The 15,913-nt window shown below is 40.3% G+C and overlaps 1 protein-coding gene across 9 annotated transcripts in view; it reads right to left on the bottom strand.

The window, feature by feature from the left end:
* Positions 1-15,913, bottom strand: part of ofcc1 (orofacial cleft 1 candidate 1) — an 89,407-nt gene that overhangs the window by 16,949 nt on the left and 56,545 nt on the right. For 8 of the 9 annotated variants that reach the window (XM_044177195.1, XM_044177198.1, XM_044177200.1 and 5 more), the window contains 4 exons: positions 13,726-13,978; positions 13,079-13,242; positions 12,209-12,244; positions 9,401-9,560 (listed from right to left, as the gene is read on the bottom strand). In XM_044177195.1, coding sequence (XP_044033130.1) covers positions 9,401-9,560; positions 12,209-12,244; positions 13,079-13,242; positions 13,726-13,978 — 613 coding nt within the window. The remainder of the gene's footprint in view (positions 1-9,400; positions 9,561-12,208; positions 12,245-13,078; positions 13,243-13,725; positions 13,979-15,913) is intronic. The other variant, XM_044177199.1, reaches the window with a different exon arrangement.

Here is a 15,913-nt window from a genome sequence, read left to right on the forward strand (position 1 = left end):
ACAGTCAGAATAAACTGAACAACTTTAAAAGAGATTATCCAGTGAGATAGTATCTCTGAGTGCTTGAGATAATCCCAAAAATAAGATATGCATAATTCACTGTTACTAATCTCCTTAGCAGAAAATAAAGCCTACTCCCAGCCTACAGTAAACAACTCAGATAGTAGCCCATCTTTTACTTCCACACCATGTCTGACTCACCCTGGGCCCTAAGGAGATCACTTTTCCAGGTTTGTTCTGGAGCACATTGAAGTTTACCTGCAACTTTATTTAACAAAGGAGAATATGCTTGCTCCACGTTTTAATACTGTCTGTTCACAAATGACTGAGAGTTGCATTTGAATCATCCTTCTTCAAGTCAGGGATCATATGGAAGGTCTGGTTAAAACATCGAACACATTAAATTAATGACTTCACCTGCAAATTTTTAACCTCAAACCTGCAACACTACCACACATAAGCCAGATGCAAGTATTGCAAAGTGACAATGCATTTGTGTAAGTGAAAATCTTAGCAAAGAAATGAAATAAAGGATTAATATAATGAATAAATAAAGTATGTGCATCCATGCACATTAAAGCATCTGCCTCTATTGAAATTTATGTTAATTTACAAATAGGTCAATAGTACCCTGCAACCAGAGACCAATCACACAAACCATACAAGTCCTATTTTTAAAGTCTACACCAGTCACACCATGATACTTTACACCAGTGGTTCTCAAACTTTCTCTGTCATGGCCCCCTTCAGAAGCCAAAAAACGTTCATGCCCCTCCCAGCAACAAATCAAAAAGGAGCTCAGTTGAATTCGATTGAAATAAAAGAAATTATTCAGGTCAGCGCGATAGCATCAGCAAACTCTTGTTTTTTTATTTCCCTACATAAATCATGTTCATTCAACTTAGTTCCACTCCATATTTTTCCCCTGGTCATCCACACTCCCCCTGCAGTGGCTCTATGCCCCCCGCCCCCAGTTTGAGAACCACTGCCTTACACCAAACTAATTCAGTGTTTGTAGACATGTCTCCTTCTGGTAATCCTTAAAAACATATTTTCTCACTTTAAGTGTATGGACCACATATTTTAAGACTTGTGCTCAATTCTCAAAATATCATGGGAGCCCGGGCTTCGTATTAAGATGCTGCAGACAGATGCCAAAGTTGAGTATTGCCTTTGATATCCAAAATTTGACTTTGGAGTAGCTTCAACCTAATCAGGCCTCGGAGGCTGGAGGTGATAAGTATCCAAGCCAATAACCAAAATGAGAGCTGGGAGTCAGTGGTAAGACGCACACACACATTCTCTCTCACTGTCCGTGTGCACGCGCACACACACACATGCACTGTCTCTTTAAGGTTATGAGTGAAACCCCTATAAAAAAAACCCCCTCCAAAATGTCTATCTCTCCTCGGGATGTCATGTGGGGCTGTTAAGACGCGACACCTGTCACAATCACCAGACCTTCCTCATCCCCTCCGGGCCGCAGGAAACGGCCAAGGTCAAACTCTTTAAAGGAAAGGAAGCGAGAAAGGGGAAAAGAAGTGACTAACGACGGACAGTCACAAAGAATCAGATCTGTCAAGTTCAAGCTGTAAAACCTCTGTGGAGTCAGAGGGTGTATATGCATCTTTGTATGTGTGTTTGAGTGAGCATTACATACAGCATTGCCCCTGTACTCAAAGTATGTCCCCATATGTGCTGCGTGCCTTTTAACATTTCTTCAGCTGACATAATTGACTTCTGTTTCCACAATGATTACATCCTACTGGTCTACACATGCAACATTAATCAATGAAACTTTTTGGTTAAACTGTATTCTACATTTGGTCGCAAAACCACTGGATCTGGCATAAGATGAGTCCTCTTAATTTAATTTCTTAAGTTCCAAGCTCTTGCTAAAATCTTTTCTCACTCTTCAACAGTCCAATTTGTTGCCTTCTGTTTCACATTATGGGATGGCAAGGGAACAGGCTAGGACTCCTTAAGACTTGGCCTGATCGAGGATGAAGGAGCGGAGGTAGAGGACGAGGAGAAGGAGGGAAGGATGGAAAACCATCTCAAAGTGCTGAAAACTGGGCGTCATTCTAATGTCTTCCAGCTGGACATGTTTTGACAGCTGATGGGTGAAGAAATTAAAGGAAAAATCTTTTCCTCATTTATGGAGTCACAAGAGGCAAGTGTCCGAAATATTTAAAGATAAAAATAATCTCCAAGAATCTTAGCTCGATCCTTTTGTGTGACACGGAGGTCAACATACTGTCGGCTGCTAACTAAAGGCACATCCGTCTTTTGACTGGATTTCTCTTTTACACACTCTCATTCCCTCCCTCTTTTGCCTCTTACAGAAAAGCCTGCCCAGGCCCAGGCTTTGGTAGATAATGACATCCTCTCCCTGGATTAATTGTGAGGGACACATTAAGCAATGGGGCTGACACTCCCTGTAATTAAACTGTTCACACCGACGAGTTCATACTGGAACACTTTCTCCCTTCTCTCGCTATCTACCGTTGGAACTGCGGGCCTGTTTAGAAATGGGATGAAACATTATAGTGGTGTGTATGTGAGGTAAGTGAGTACATCACCTGGTGGAATTGAAACAAAAGCAGGAGGAAGCTTAAGGTCTCTGCCTTTGTTCATAAAACTTGAATGATTTATTGGCCTTGACATTTATCATAACAAAATGAAAGCCTGATTATAAGATGACACCACTTTTTACCCCACCTGTTTTTGGATATAAGAAACACGTCTGATAAAACAAGGTAGGTAGATATAATGTATTTAACACTGTTTAAATGTACTATATATATACCAAAAATCAATCAAATTATCACATTTCGTCTGATTTATTTACTGCTAAATAAAATACAGTCAGCATGACATTTTCTCTCCTGCTAATGAATGAAAGCTAGAAGTTGCTAGTATTTCTAATACAGTAAAGTTGTGAGAAAACACTATCCACTCTTTAGGAATGTATTTCCTCTCTGGCTGCAAAACACATAACAGTAGGCGAAAACTCCTGAATACATAAATGTCAAGTCCTCAAATATAAGATGACCCCTACTTTTTCAATCGTAATTTCTAGAGAAAAGAGCAGCTGCTTTTTAGCAAATAGTTCTTAAAAGAACTGTTGTATGGTATACTTCAATGGCTGAGCATGTGTTATATACATTTTCAGGGTGTGGACCCTGTGTGAAAAATGTTGATAATTAACAGAACTTCTCTCTCTCTCTCTGTTATTTTGGAATCATAATTCTAAGAACGTATTATGAATAAATATCACTTGGCTGGTGTCTCCTCAGAAATTACATTTATTCTATTTTAAACTACTTTGAATGGGTTAGTTTGTATGGATGTGTTTTGTATTTGATTAAATAGAATCTTATATGTGTGAATTGGGAAGAAGGTGAGCATGTACATGTGTTTGATCTTTATCTGTTATTTTTCTTCTCTTCTTTTTTAACCACTGTGCACCGCTTTCACACATTACTGCCCAGCAAAGTCCATGACCTTTTCAGGAACACAGGCATGTAGCCTTTGCAGTCATATTTCATATTGAGCTCCCTAATGCTCTGACTCTGGAAGCTGTGCTTGCTGCTACGTCGCTCCTGTCCTTGCCTGCCTGCTTGCTATCGCCTGGGGCCATTGGGGCCCTCGGTGCTGCTGTCCACTAAAAAAAAACAACCCATCCGCTGTAATTGAAGAAGCCACTCTAATGTGACATGCACATGCAAGTGCGCAGAAAGGTTTGCATGCATGTACTCACACTTACAAATGTGCATGATGGTATACACACATGCACAGACAAACTGTATAAACACACACTTTACACAGGCTTGAATTCATACACATGCAGCTAAGCACATGAATGCACACACATGCACGCACACTGACCACACTGCTCTTTGGTGGAGGTTATTGGGGGGTTGAGAGGACTCCGGTGACCCCCCCCCACACACACACACACACACACACACATACACACAGACACACCATAGACCAATAGTTGCCCTCTGACTCTAGATGACCCATCCTGTGCTACTGAAGCACTCAGCTCCTCCTCTCCTCTCCTGGTGTTCCTGTGTTGCTGTTATGGGTTCCTGTTCAGGAGCTGAGGATTCTATTGTTCTGTGACAGCGGTTCCTGTGTATGCTGTCACGGCCTACTGCTCCCTCTGTCCGCCTTCCTCTCCAAAGCTTCTTCTTCCTTTTACTTGAGTATAGATTTGCATCTCAGGTGGCCTCATACTCACTTTACTGTACTATTTGCACAGCAAGACTGTTGAATAAACCAGGTGAAGTATTGTGTGCATTTATTGTCTTAGTTTCAGATGAGTTGCTTTATTGTAGAGAGTTTAGAGGCCATGCAGATTGTGTGATGTCAAAACTCCTCATTACAGTTAAACATATGAAATTATAGGAAGGTGGCCATCTCCAAAGGCTATTCAGTGTTTCAAGTTTATGTTCTGTAACAAACTGTAGCTACATCATATTATTTTGTCTGAAAGGGAAGACAATATAGAATATTTCTGTATTAACTTTTGCAATGAGATTAAAGCTACAAATGTGCCTTTTTGTCACAAGGTAATTGGTACGAAAAAGGATGACCCTGGTATCTCTCTGGTCAGGTGGTACCATCATCTCGCTGCTGTAGGTTAAGATGGAGAACGCATCTTATATGATTAACCGCCAGCCTCCCAGACTCAGGTTATCATTACCACTCCAATCTGTGCTGTTCGACTCTCAACAGGTTTATTCCCCACCAGCCACGCTGCTGTTGCAAAGCACCTTGGGTGTTCCCAAACTCGCCCGCTGGTAACCCATTACCTAGACATACGGAGACAAACGGCACAAAGGTACGCAAATGTTGATGCAATCAGGTTGCGAAAACATCTCCAGGGCCACTACACAAACCCCCTCTCTCCTCCCTCCCTCCTTCCCTGCTTCTTTTAATCTCTCCCTCTCTCCTTCAATTATCCCAATGTCACCACCACCACTGGGAAACTTTCCTTTTGGTGAATTAACAGGAAGAGCTTTGCAGCGGGTAAGCTGGCGCTCTACTCTGTCATTGTCATAGCGGTGGCTCTGACAAAACTGTTTGCGTACCTGCTTAAGTATTACAGAAATTAACACCTCCCTTCCAGGTACAGTAATCAAGGGGGGTGACGGGAGACAATTAATTAGGTCCATCTGCATCACTGCCTTTACATAATTAATGGGGCTCATTACTGAACCACTAGTACGATGTGGAGGATGCTAGCACACTCACTAGCTCAGAGCATGATAGTACTAAAAGCACCAGGAAAGTAAAGATTTTTGTTTGTTTGTTTCATCGTGTACAAATTTGCCTCTATTAGACTAACCTGCAGTGTCTATTGCAGTTTCCTATCAAAATCTGTCAACTTTTGATTGGCTTGTTCCACAGGTTTTGTTAGCCTCCATGCTAAACAAGCTTACAAACAGTGACACAAACACAATCACAGTGCCCTTAAATTAAGTGTCACTGGCAGTTTGCTCTTGATGGTTGACTTTGGCTGCAATCTCTGGCTTTCTACATGTTTTTGACTTTGAACAACAGCAAAGATCTGTTATGGTCATTACTATGTCTGTTGTTTATCAGAAACAAATAACACCAACGTACTAGATAATGCTGACTGCAAAATATACTTTACTTTGATTGTATTCTAGGACAGGTTCCAAGAGCCATCAAACACACTTTACCAGAGGGATATAATTACCTTACAAACATTACATTAATAAAAGATTTTTTTAAAAGCACAACCATAATCTCAAACAATTTCTCATGTGGATTGGAACAACAGCACACTAAACATGTAAAAGGTGTGATGTCTGCTACATATGTAAATAGAAGTGGGGAACAAAAACTGCGAGGTAAGTCTTAAAGAATTTCAATTATGAAAAATGCCATAATTGGTGGGTGAACTAATGCCCCCTCTCTGAGCTGTGATCCACAACACTTGAGGCTAATGATCTTTGAAGGAAACTCATTCTTTTCCCTTCCTTCCTGGGTTCAAATTAAAGAGCACACAGGTAGATAGGTCCTTGACTCATTCACCCTCTTTGCTTAGCCAGTAAGCTCTACTGCTGACATCTTAACCTGCGAGTAATATTTAAACCTTGAAGCAGCTCAAATGATCATATGGCATGGAGGAATCTATAATATAAAGTTAATTGGTGAGAAAGTAAAAATTAGATTATGTTTTATGACTGCCTTGTGAAAATTACAAGTTTGATAATAATAGGCCATTTGCAGGTTGGTTATTGAATGTGGATTATTTTTTTATTGTTTCAGTGCTAGAGGGAGATACAGCATCAGAGAGATTTTGCTGAGCTCTAAGTTAGAGCACAGCACATCCAGAAAACTAGTTTTAACCAAATTGATTATAATAATCTTTCATTTTGTTTTACTCGCTTTAACTTTACCATGTTTTATGTCTCTGCCTATAAATAGTAGTAAAGTCAACCTCTGATGCGCTGCACATTGCATACTGCATTTCCTCCATTAATGCTAAATTGTACAGCCATGTTCTCGTATGTATATCTTACATTAAATGTACATTCAGTGTTTTTGTGTAAAAATAATGAATAATCTGCTTGTCTCACTAGTGTGTTTTCCCATTGTAGTTGATATTGCAGGTGATGTGACAGTTAAGGTACAAGAGATCCTGAAATTTCGGGCATAAAGTGGGTTGCCTGGTCAAGCATAGTACAAACTGGCTGACATATTTCTAACTTGTTGCTATTAAAGGTTTCCTGACTGATGCACAAGCAAGCAACAAATTGCTACCTGTGATCAAATGCAGCTTAAACACCTATATCGGGTGCTACAGAAGAGGTTTTATTATCACTGCTGCATATTATAAGCTACTAGTACTAGATTAACCTTAAAAGACTTTCACTTGTGATTCTCTAAATGATTTTCCATTTTCAGTTGCCCTGTTTGGCACCTGACATACAACTGGTATCAAATTAGGCTAAAACAAACAAGAGGTATTTGCAGTTCCTGTTTGCCCCAGATCTGATTTGTTGAAAATGTCATACTTTATTATTTTAAGAGTGTACTGCTCAATAACTTTCTAAAATTGGCTCAATATCAGACTGCTGCTGTTCCTGTGAGTGCCTTGTTTTCCTTTTCCTCGTTCCTCCTTTCTCTCACTCAGCTAATGAAGGCCTCATGGCCCACTGTTATTAAAATTACGCCCTTGCCTCCGATATTAATTGGGTCCATAATAAAGAATGCGTCTGATTCATTATTTAATTGCAAGGGCACATTTGGAATACAGTTTCTGAAATGTATTTTTAATGAAAAACACTACATCCTGACCTAATCATATCAACCTTATTCTATCTAATTAAGGATGCAAAAAATCATTAGAGTTGCAAAATATTAGTTTCAGCTCTGTCGGGCTGCTCCTTTCCTCGCCTTCATGAATATATTTTTTTCCTGTCTATGATAAATAGTTAATGAGGGAAAAATGACAAAAATTTGCATGTAGGCAAATTAGTCTAATAGGGATATGTCTTTGCTGAGTTAGGAAAGTGACCCTTTTCACAGGAGAAATTGTTACAATAATTATGAAATAATGGCAAGGCCCATCTTATTTTGATGAAAAATGGCTAATAATGTAAAAATCATAAAATGCAATAACCCTAAATTTTCATCACGCAGGAGAATGTGTTAACGTGTTAGCATTTTATCAGTTTAATAACGCCAAATTAGGGACAATATGAAGTATGCTATAATTGTTGCTGTGGAGGGAGATATGCAGTAATGCAAGGATGATTTAGCAGTGCCACCACAGCAAGAGGCCATCAGCAGCTAAATGAAGCATTTTCTTAATCACAAACTTTGGGGGTGTAATTTCTCTTAAAGTCTCCAAACATTGGGAGGTTAAATGTTCTCCCAATAAACAGGTCCATCACCATCCCATTAGCAGTCGTGTAGTCACCTCTAGGATCCAGAGTTGCAGTTCATCAAGGCTTACAAGACAGGTGTAAAAAAAAAAACAGGACTTTTAAACAGCAGTTTAACACTTTATGTATGTAGTAAGTTACACATTACACTAATCATATCTTGTGAGTTTAATGTTAAATCATAGGTAAAAGGAACTGTAAAAGTACGACAAATGTACCAACAATGTAAACAATATTCATCATCTTCTGTCTTTTTCATAAGCTCAGTTTTGATTTTCGATCAAGAGCACAGGAAATGAGGTCACGTACTGATACTATGTCCAGTCAAAATGATGGTTGCTATTAGCTTTAGCATTATAAAGATTTCTATGGTGGCAGATAGTGCTCAATAAAATTTGTGGCACAGCAGATCAACACTGTTCAAAACTAACTTGTATGGACACCAACTGATGAACTGCTATCGTTATTCCCATTTGTGTGACAAGTGTGACACTGTAGTTTCTGGTTCCATTTTACCCCTTTACAGCCATATGAACTTGTGCAAGCAAAGAGCAAGGGAGTTAATGAACACGGAGAACACCGAGCGATGCGTGCCACTAACAAATCCAACAGAATAAATTAAAGGGGGCTGCAGTTTGATCGCTGTGTTCCATTTCCCTTATCTCAACAAGTCACATTTTTCAATCACTATGCAAAGATTTTACATCGGGTGTAGGCTCGGTGCTAATACACTGCCCTTTCCTGTGTCATTGCCATCGACCTCCGCTGGGCTGTCAAACATGCGACAGCCTCTCCCAAGAAATAGTAATTTCATGGGGACATGCATTTATGCGAACTGGAATCCTGTATTCCCCATGACACCATGTTGTCCACATTAAGAGAATGCCCAGTGTAGCTTATGCATCCCAGTATGTGTGTTGATTGAGCAGTCTTTCTTTAATGAAATATCTTTGGAAATTGGTTTCCACAGACTAATCAGGCAGCCCGCTAGCCGAGTTTCTGTTTTGGTAATTATCTTGTACTAATTAGAATGAAGCTAAAGACCTCTGAGATGAATTCTCAGCTTTCTGAAATGTAACTAAAGAAAATGTAATGATATAAAATGAGCCTATTCTATGCATCCTCTCGGACGTAATATCTTCGTTAAAGTGACCAAATTGAATGTGGTAAGACGAACAGTGGGATGCCATCATGGCTGCCATTAAATGTTCCTTTCAAGATCACACTCATCCTTCCCCAGCCAGTCTTTCCTTCAGCACCGCAACATGGCAGAAACCTCCCGGCATTACAAAGAACCAACTGTAATTCCTCCCCTGTACACAGGCCAATCTAACAGATTAGTATCAGTGACCTTTTGTCTCATTCTCTCGTTAAGAAAACATCCATTAGCCCAATTAATCTCCAAGGGATGGAGGAGAAGGGCATTGTCTAGAGAGAGAGAAGAGACTGCAGTGTGGTGAGATGCTTACCTTACGCCTTTCCCCATTGAAGCCTCTCCACTGCTCCGCTTTCTTGACAATGTAGCTCAGTTCCTGATTGGACAGCTCCAGGTCTTGAGGTAGGAAGTACTTCCCCTCCTTGGCTGTGAGCCGCTGAAAGACGTCCAGCATGCGACCATCGTTGTGGAATCTGGAAGTTGTGGTGTGAGAGACGAAGTGAGGAGGGGGAAGTGGTAACAGGAGTGACGCCATACTGAATCACTGTCTTTGTAAAGGTCACGTGGGGTCATATGTCAAACCAAGGAAAAGCATGCATCTTTTCCTTGTGTCAAAGATGATAATTGTGGATAACTAGCTCTGTGGGTATCTCTAAGCCAAACAGCATTATGTCCTCTTTTTTACTGTCATATTGGCTGTTTTTTATGGAACAGGTCAAATCCCAGTGATCCAAACTTTCTGGAAGAACATATGAATCTTATATTGATTACACAGAGCATGTTTGCAGTGTAACGCTCTATAACAGTATAATACATCAATTCAAACACAATGAAAGAGCAACAGGAATCAAACAAATTGGCCTGTGAGTGGGAAGCACTTTGTTAACACAAGCTGACTGTAGCAATGTCTGTGTTTGGCTGTGTGTCTGCGTGGTTGTACATCTGTTAATGTGTGGGAGTCAGATCCTGGGATATTCTTCAGTGTTAATGCTGAGCTTCAAAGATGGCAGATGCAACGGACGTGCTGGTTGCAGATGTGTCTGGAGAGACCGGCCTGAGTCACAAGAAAACGTTCGGCTCAGCAGAAGGCATATCGATTCATACCTCCAGATGAGCGCACATCACCAAAGTGTTATTTTTCTTTTGCCACACAAGGGTGCATGCAGCCAACCCCTAAAAAGAATCATCATGTCTGTAAACAAATGCCTTGGCTGACCATCAAAACCAGAAGACCTTGTGCCCTTCCATAGAGATTCTAGCCTGTCAGAGGGTAATCAACTCTCAAATAAAACGAACATCAAGGAGACCGGGATTTATACAAGAAGCTGGTATGGAGTTTTGAACTCAGCATCATTCCCCATCGCTCTTGGGAGAGGGATGTTAGTAGAAACTTGACCTCAGACACAGGAATAGCATGCATTCATTTTCAACCTACTCTTGAATTGTGCTTCTCATTCATTTATGCGGTCTCTCTCTTGGAGGACTTCATCATCTTTGTATCTTTGTGCTTCAAAACAGGCTCATTTCCTTGGTGAATGTAAGTATGTGTTATTTATATCTGGTGTATGACCTGGATGATAAGGCTCTCATCAGCTCCTCTTCAGTATAGGGGTCACCTTTAGGACATAACTTATGTAATACATTTTAACAGAATTTTCATGACAACAAGACCAAGGTGGAAGGTATTTTTTTGTGTGGGAAACCTACATACATTAAATGCATATTACTCCACTTTATATTGCCTAGAATATAATTATTTAATCCATTGGTATTTGTCAATTCATGGACTTTGTGTGTTATTATATGCAAAATTTAAATTTCAAACTGAATTTCAAGAATTATGCAATGTTTTCTATCTTTGACTTGAAATGAAATCACTGAATATGCTACTCTTATAAACAATAGGAGAGTGTCCTACCTCCCAATATCGTACCAAATACACATACATTTTACAATATGTAACAGTCAATCTGTGCATTTTTGCTTCAAGAAGAGGTGATCAATGAGTGATTTGGTCATGGCTATGGAGTCTCACTGCCCCTTTACCCCCGAGTCCCTGTTTAAACTGTTTGCTACATGTACATAAAGTCTATACACATGCAAACGTGTGCACTGAATACCCTTCCACACAGAAACCCACACAAACACAGAGAAACAAAGTAATTGTGTAAGGGAACGCAAACTAAGTAATTATTTAGTCTTGAACCTTGTATCATTTGGATGTAACTGCACCACTATCAATGTAACATCAGTCTTTGTGGTGTTTATGAAGCTTCAAAGATGATAGAGGTGTAAAACACATCACTGATGTGTATTTTTGTAGCCAGTGAATAAAGGCTGCCTAAAATGTAATTAAAAAAGGATAACAGTCCATTCTATCTATACATATAGCTCCAGGCATTTTTTTAGAAATAGGTCACGCTCTGTGTCAGAGCCCCTTCCTTGCAGCCAATAGGAAACTGTAACCCATAAAATTATCAGCCTTGCTTCAGCTTCATGGCCTACATTCAATACAAACCCGTGTGGCGGTTGAGTGGCAGAAGTCATTATTCCCGGCTGCTGTTTTAATATTGTCCATTTAGCTGGAGCCCGATAAGCGTCCCGCTTACTGAAATTAGATGGCACCCTCTCCTCGGCCGCCAATCTCTAACTGATTAATTCAATAAGGGTTTTCTTACATTTTGAGCCGTTAATGGAATTTGGTCTTATATGAGGGTGGGAGAACACACCTTGGATGAATACTGAGTTACATTATTCAACAATTTATCGCCCACCCTTCTACTTTTTTACTTCCATGCTGCAAAAAATTATGTCCTTCTATTATTTAAAAAGTGCAATAGTCATCTTTTAAGCTGGACATTTGGAATCAGTGGTTCTGCAGTGTGTGTTTAAGTCCGCCCTCCCATTGCAATGCAGTGTCAATCTCCTTTACTTTTCTAAAACTAAGAAAATGTTTGACAATTAGGGACCAGCCTTCTTAAAATAGGCTGTGAGAGATTCTTTTATTGATGTTTTGTCTTTCCTGTTCAGCCCCACTAATCAGGAAGCTTCTATACAGGACATGTAGGCTTAGTAGACAAATATGTTAAAACAGTCTGAAGTGCTAAACCATGATACAAACCTAGCAAGTGAATGCTTCAGCATGGGTGACCTCAATCTGCAAGACATGAGTGGAAAACACAGTACATTAAGAAAGAGTATGTGTGTTCACCACCATGTCCATTTCAATATGTATGAAACCTGCAGTGATACCAACCATGCAAAACATTCAGCCTAATCGGATAATGTAAGGGGGTTACATGTTCACGCCATATCAAAACACATCTAACTTTTGAATTTTCCAACCAATTGCAGAGTGTGGTATGTTCAAAAAAGGCAACTGTGTGGTGCATGAGTGTATTTCTGCTTTTGTGTCTGATAACTCAATGTGTGTGCGTGTGTGTGTGTGTGTGTGTGTGTGTAGATGTGTGAGGTTGATGCATAACTGCATAAGTAATTCCATGCGACTATAAATCAAAATGGATTAGATCAACATTTGTTTTCATTTTCTGTTGTTTTTTGTGTTTTTCTGTGGACAGAGGAGGGAAAGAAATGGTGGATGGGCTGGAACATGGCACGAAGCTGCGGGGGTGGAAGGTTTAGAGTTATTTCTGAACGGGTGCTTGAGAATTGTAGGCTGGTGTGGGCCAGAATGTTTCAGAGAGGGTCTTCCTCTTCATTGGCAGACTGTCCCTACTGGCTGCGTCAAATTCAAAAATACCCAAATGATAATTCCCGGCTTGAGCTGTGTTGTGATGCCACCAGGAAGGTCAGACACAGAGCTCAAAGTCAGGGGTGAATGAGCAATATATAATAAAAAGGGAGCTGGATCCACTGGAACCAGAATCGATTTTTAATTATGGGAACATGGACGCGTGCTCACCACCGTGACACAAGGGTTAGGGATTGGAATAGGAATCGGATCAGGTCATCATCTTCCTGTGTGTCTCACCTGAGCAGGTAAATGGAGAGGATGGTGATGGAGAGCAGGAAAAGGACTGCGTAGAGGAAGAGAGTGATGATCGCTCCCACTGCACCTGATTGGTCAGCTCGATAGAAGTGCCAGTAAAGCTTGGCTGCGTCACCCACCGGTGTGTCTGGGCTGTAGGCGAGACGCTGAGGAAACAGGGATTTAACGAAAAGGGACAAAAAGACAAATCTGTAACTGTTAGATGTATAAGAGTGGACATTTGCAATATGGAGAAGCTCTTGCCCAGGACAGAGATTGATCAAAGGAAGATCACTGGATGGCTTAAGGACTAAGTTCCACATACTGGTCAGCTGGTGTTCCTCTCACTATACACCTTACATTGCTGACTTTTTAAGTCAGACATAAATGTTACAATGGAATTTAACTAGGTTTTGATTTAGACATTACCTCAAGTGATTCACAACTGTGAACACAGTCCAAATCATTTCAGTCTTCCTCACTGACAAAATCCAACCCACTGCCAAAAAAGACACCCATCTAACCTTGCACATTTTCTTTCTCACCCTCTTCCCTCCCCCCCTTTTTTGTAATCTAAAGTCACTTTGCCAAGATAAAGTGAACTCCTATTTAAAGTGCACAAGTGTCCAAGTTATTTTTAAGTGACTTACCCCGAGGACGGCGTCCACTGCAAAGACTGCCAGGGGGTCGAGGACTGTCCACACTCCCTGAGCCATGATAAACATTGACGTGAAGGAAGGGAGTGAGCCAAATATCTGTTGACAGCCCCATCTGATCAGAACCAGCAGGAACGTTACTGCGTTCAAGGTCAGGGGACCCACCACCACCATCGCCAGCTCCTCCCGGGTGTGGAGCAAAGAACTCTGGTATACGAGGTCCACCGTGTGCGTGTGGAACTGGAATCTGGTGGGAGAGGAAACGGAGGCGGCTGATGTGCGTGTGGGTAGACTGAGTGTGAAGTGTGTGCATGTGTCAATGTGCGTGAAGCATATTTGTGTTTGTGATGTTTTGCAGCTCAAGGGCAACTGGTTCCAGCAATTCACACACTATGTTATATTGTTTGTGGTTGGTTCAATCATATTTAATTAGTTTGATGACAATTAACATTATAATTGGCTGTTTTACTAGTATGAGCTGCCTTGCTGGTCACGTGACATGTTTAAAGAAAACTTTCATTGGCTTAATAATGCAAATTTATTTAAGTAAAATACATAAAAAATGTTTCAAAATCAAACTGACAGACACTACAAGTAACAATATCAATACCTGTGCTGTTATTTGAGAGAGCTTTTCTAAGCCCCCTGTTATAAGCTAGACTCCCCATTTACCGCAAGCCTCATGAGTTTCTTAATCTTCCCATCAGTCAGGAGGAGGTAGAGCCAGTGGTGGGAGAGGAAAGGTCCAGTTTTTGCTCATTAATTTCCATCTGATTTGCTCCAAGAGTCAAGCGTCTCTCAGATTCTGTCCATTAATCTGACAATGTAGGTCCATTGGTGTTTTATCTGAGGCAAAATCTCCTAACACACAGATTCAATCCACCAAAAGTCCTTTTAGAGCACAGAGATTACCTCACTGAATGACCGGTACAGACAGAGGAGTTTTATGTTATTTTTTTTAACACAGTAGGCCTCTATTTTCCAGATAAATTGCGCTGTTGAATCTCATTCCAAGAATGACAGGAGAATTTTTCATTTATAGTGAATCTTGATATGATACGATGAAACTTTCCAGTTCAATAAATTGTAACAGCATTTTGACATTGGCAGCATCGTTTTATATTAAATATTGACGTTGGCAGCATCCTTCCATATTAAATCAAATTTGGTGTCTCTTCAAATGTGGTATTGAAATTTCAAAACTAAATCAGTACTTTTGTAATGGTTTTAGCTTTTGCAGTGCTATTATCAGGCAATGTGGATCTTCAACAGTAGTGGAAGGTAACCAAGTACATTTACTAATTTTATGCTATGTTATACTTCTACTCCACTACATTTCAGAGAGTAATATTGAACTTTTTACTGCACCCTATTTATTTGACTATTACTAGTTATTTAGTTATTTAAAAACCTATAATGAGCATATAATAGATTGTATTATACATACTAGTAAGTAAACTTAACTACCCAACAGGACAATAGTTACTATTGGCCGTACCTGACCCAGCTACACAAATGCTGCTTACATATTGTGTTACATCAGCAATAACACTCCAATTATTTTACACATAATAATATATATCACTGACAGGGGCAAATGTGTATAATGAGTATTTTTATATTAGTTATATAAGTACAACTGTTGTATTACTACTTTTACTTGTGTCAGTGTATAAAAAAACAAAACAAAAAAAGCAACACTGGGGCCACAGACTGTTGCTCCTGGGCACACTTTGCTGTCCGCTGATGTCCGAGGGTGGATTATGGGGAAGGAGGAGGCAAAGAGAGACAGAGTCAGAGAGGAGGAAAAAAGAGAGGGAAATAAAAACAAGAAGGGAGGGAGGCCTGTCATCACACTAGCCACTCTGACTGTCACTTGGTCTCTCTCTCACTGGGCACCACCAGCTCTGGCCCTTGCATGGAGAGAGAAATGCTCGAAGGGAGAGCAGCATATTCGGACATGTGGAAGTTGTCATCCGACGTTGACCCCCTCTGTTTTCACGTTTTAGTTTTTTCACCTCCTATCCACCCCCTCAGTCCATCCTTTTTTTATTCAGCCACATTTTTTCCCCTCCCTCAGCCTTCCTCTATTACTTTCCATGATTTAATGCATGATGTTTGCACCCCCATGTTATTGTAATAAAAACCTGCTTGTATGCATGTTTGCAGCCAGCTTGTTTTA

Source organism: Siniperca chuatsi, linkage group LG19 (assembly GCF_020085105.1).
Source record: "Siniperca chuatsi isolate FFG_IHB_CAS linkage group LG19, ASM2008510v1, whole genome shotgun sequence".
In the NCBI taxonomy this organism is placed as follows: domain Eukaryota; kingdom Metazoa; phylum Chordata; class Actinopteri; order Centrarchiformes; family Sinipercidae; genus Siniperca; species Siniperca chuatsi.